Source organism: Vollenhovia emeryi, unplaced genomic scaffold, assembly GCF_000949405.1.
Source record: "Vollenhovia emeryi isolate VEMERY1.0 unplaced genomic scaffold, V.emery_V1.0 DF943058.1, whole genome shotgun sequence".
Taxonomy (NCBI): Eukaryota; Metazoa; Arthropoda; class Insecta; order Hymenoptera; family Formicidae; genus Vollenhovia; species Vollenhovia emeryi.
In genome coordinates this window covers 1-3,273 of record NW_011963308.1, presented here as the reverse complement: position 1 = coordinate 3,273, position 3,273 = coordinate 1, and the positions used below count along the sequence as shown (strand labels likewise).

General features: G+C 40.6%; 2 protein-coding genes across 2 annotated transcripts; one reads left to right on the top strand and one right to left on the bottom strand.

Annotated features, from left to right (window-relative positions):
* Nucleotides 1-286: 286 nt before the first annotated feature.
* LOC105566876 lies at nucleotides 287-1,040 on the top strand (the record flags this gene model as incomplete). The annotated part of the gene is made up of 1 exon (XM_012021259.1): nucleotides 287-1,040. A coding segment is annotated over one exon (754 nt), but the record flags the coding sequence as incomplete, so codon positions are not given.
* A 728-nt stretch (nucleotides 1,041-1,768) lies between these two features.
* On the bottom strand, nucleotides 1,769-2,980 carry LOC105566871. Its single transcript, XM_012021244.1, has 2 exons — nucleotides 1,878-2,980; nucleotides 1,769-1,834 (listed from the first exon to the last, which is right to left on the bottom strand). Exons 1-2 carry the CDS (start codon nucleotides 2,542-2,544, stop codon nucleotides 1,785-1,787), a joined length of 717 nt encoding a protein of 238 aa, XP_011876634.1. The 5' UTR covers nucleotides 2,545-2,980; the 3' UTR covers nucleotides 1,769-1,784.
* Nucleotides 2,981-3,273: the final 293 nt, after the last annotated feature.

Sequence of the window (3,273 nt, the reverse complement as noted above, 5' to 3'; positions counted from 1 at the left end):
TGTGAAAGCTTACTCTACATCGAAGGAAAATTGAAGAAGAAGAACAATGATGCGGAGAATTTTCTCGCAAATAATTGCGCGGCATTTATGTTTGACGAAATTCGGTACGAACTTAACGGTGTGGAGATTGATCGCATCAGAAACGCTGGAATAACCAGCACTATCAAGAATTATGTATCTCTAACGTTTGACAAATCGCAGATCTTGCGAAATGCAGGATGGGACACTTCATCAACCATACCGGAAGGAGACTTTAATTTTTGCGTACCGCTCAACATGCTTTTAGGCTTTGTGAGGATTACAAACGTGTGGTTATTAACGCTCGTCATGAATTGATTTTGATACGAGCGCGCACTGACAACAATTCTATCAAGGGAGATTCGAAGACGGAACCTGAAATTGAACTACTTAAAGTACAGTGGCGAATGCCTCACGTTATGTTGAATGAGACCAATAAACTATCTTTGCTACGAGCTTTGGAAAGCGGACAATATCTGAGTATGAGTTTCCGATCATGGGAACTGTACGAGTACCCGCTATTGCAGAGCACAACCAGACATTCATGGGCTATCAAATCAGCGACTCAGTTAGAGAAACCGCGATATGTTATCTTTGCTCTGCAGACTGGCCGAAAGAATATTATGTCTGAAGATGCGAGCGTATTCGATGACTGTAATCTGACCAACGTGAAACTTTATCTCAACTCTGAATTTTATCCATATTATGACCTAAATTTAGACTTCAAAAAAAATAAATACGCAATACTTTTTGACATGTATGCACGTTTTCGTAAAGCTTATTATGGATACGACTGCTATGAAACGCTTTGCACCGTAACCACATTTTTGACGAATGGACCTTTCGTAGTCATCGATTGCGCGCGACAGAACGAGTCTATCAAGAGCGCTACTGTGGATGTACGCATAGAATTTGATTGCAAGGAGAATGTGCCTGCAAATACTACAGCCTACTGTCTCATCTTGCACGATCGTGTCATCGAATACTGCCCATTGTCCAATGTAGTGCGCCAAGTCATGTAAATTGAAATGTTGGCAGTATTCCAATATAAGAGAGATTCATGTATCGCGATGAGGAGCAGTCTCAAAGGTGTCGTCATGACTACACCAACGTTTGTCGATCTGCAAGGTTTCGTCGTCGGCGGTCACTTTGTCGTGAAGGAGTTTGCAGCTCTCCGAGAAGGACGCGTTCTCACGCACTACATTTTCTCAAGTCATGTACCGTGGCGACTTCTCAGCAGAGCGGAGAGACATCAAGCATCCTGGTTGGTTGCGAATCATCATGGACTACAATGGGATGATGCAATAGTTCCATACGGCAGGGCTAGAAGTTTGATTACAACGGCTGTGGTTGGTACAGAAGATGCTGGCGATTCTGAGATACCGCTTCTCGTATACGTCAAGGGACACGAAAAACGAGAATGGTTAAAGGATTTGCTGTTGGACGACGCGCGAGGAGATGTCTACATCGAAATTATTGACGCTGACTACGAGGATATACAATCTCTCAATAAATTAGACGATACGTGTACTTTTCGCTGTCAGAAATATGTAACAAATTGTGCTTTACAAAATGTATTTAAACTATTCAATTGGTGGTCTAACCTTAATAAAATGAAAATATAATTTTATGTATCCATACGGTGCGAATTTCTTCTTTCCGTTTGCACACTCTCCCTTCCGCAGCATATTTTCCCCCTTTACCATAGTAGCATTTTTTAATTTATCCCAATCTTATATGTATGGGTAGGAAGCAGAAGAAAAATGTTAGTCAAACAATAAATTTTTATTTTCAATTATAAATTTATCGTTCTCATCTCGTTTAAAAGTTATTTTCAATTATAAATTTATCGTCCTCATCTCGTTTAAAAGCCTCAGCAATAATTTCATCTACGACATATGCTATTAGTTCACAATCTATGGTCGAAGATTTGTCATACCAGTTGTGCAGCATTCTAACTGCATCGTCTTTTTCGACACCGATCAAATTGCCACGTAAGCAGCTCACAAGTTGATCGAAGCTTTGATCTATTTCGCTTAACATGTCACACAGTATGCGATATACGTGCTCGACACAATGTTCGAGTTGGAATAAAAATAATACAGTTGGTACTTTCATATACATGCAAGTATTGTTAAATGTTAGCTTTACAGTTTTTCCGCCGTACATTGTGACGAGTTCTAAAACTAAATCGTTAATATGCATCGATGATGATGACAATGACGCATCTGCTGTTTTCAAGAGCTGCTCAATTTCTACGCGTTTCTTGTTCAATTCCGTCCACATTGAATAATCTAACGCCATCCGATTTCCGCGATTGTCGCCGAGAATGATTTCCACATAGGATGCACCAGATACCACGCAGATTCCAACATCCAAGTATTTGTATGCAGTGGATGTCAGGGCGAATCTCCTGCTCATGTTACGAGGCGTGTAGCAAGGTTTATCGGAACTGAAAGAATACATAAAGTAAAAATAATTACAATCAAATGATGAACAGTATGAACGAATATACGATAATTTCATGGTACTTACGCATCATGGTGTTTTTTGCACGAAACAGTTTTATCTCGAGAAACGGATGGTGTATAACTTTGAGGAATGGATGGCGTATAACTACTTTGAGGAACATACGGCATGTAACGACGATTGCTAAAACAGTTTGAAAAAAATACAATTAAATGTGGAAAAATGTATGCAATATATGATAGCTCATTGGTACTTACACGTTACACTGTTTCTTGCACGATATACTCAGAGGAACGTACTAATTCATTCTTCTAACACTGTGTTGAAAACACCGATGAAATCGACTCACTCCGACGGTGGCGACTGAAACTCTGAGGTTTAGTTCTCGATCTCGTATAAAATCTCCTACTGTGGTACAGCGGGCTTCCGAACCGTTTATACAGGGTAATTCAAAATAGGTATAGTGTCCCTGAAATGTCGTATTCCTGATTAAATTCTAAGACGATTTTTCTCTTACCAAAATGTTCTCCGAAGCTTAGTTTTTGAATTATTCAAAGAAATAGTCAGCGAATAACTGGCCGAGTACAAGAGGCAGACAGGAGCGGCGCACCGCCGCGACGCCCGGCGGCTTACGCGGGGCGCTCAGCTGAGCGATCAGCTACAGCGTTGCACACGCACATCTCTCTCTCTCTCTCTCTCTCTCTCTCTCTCTCTCTCTCTCTCTCTCTCTCTCTTACTCACTCACTCACTCACTGACTATTTATTTTATAATTGCAAAAACTAAGC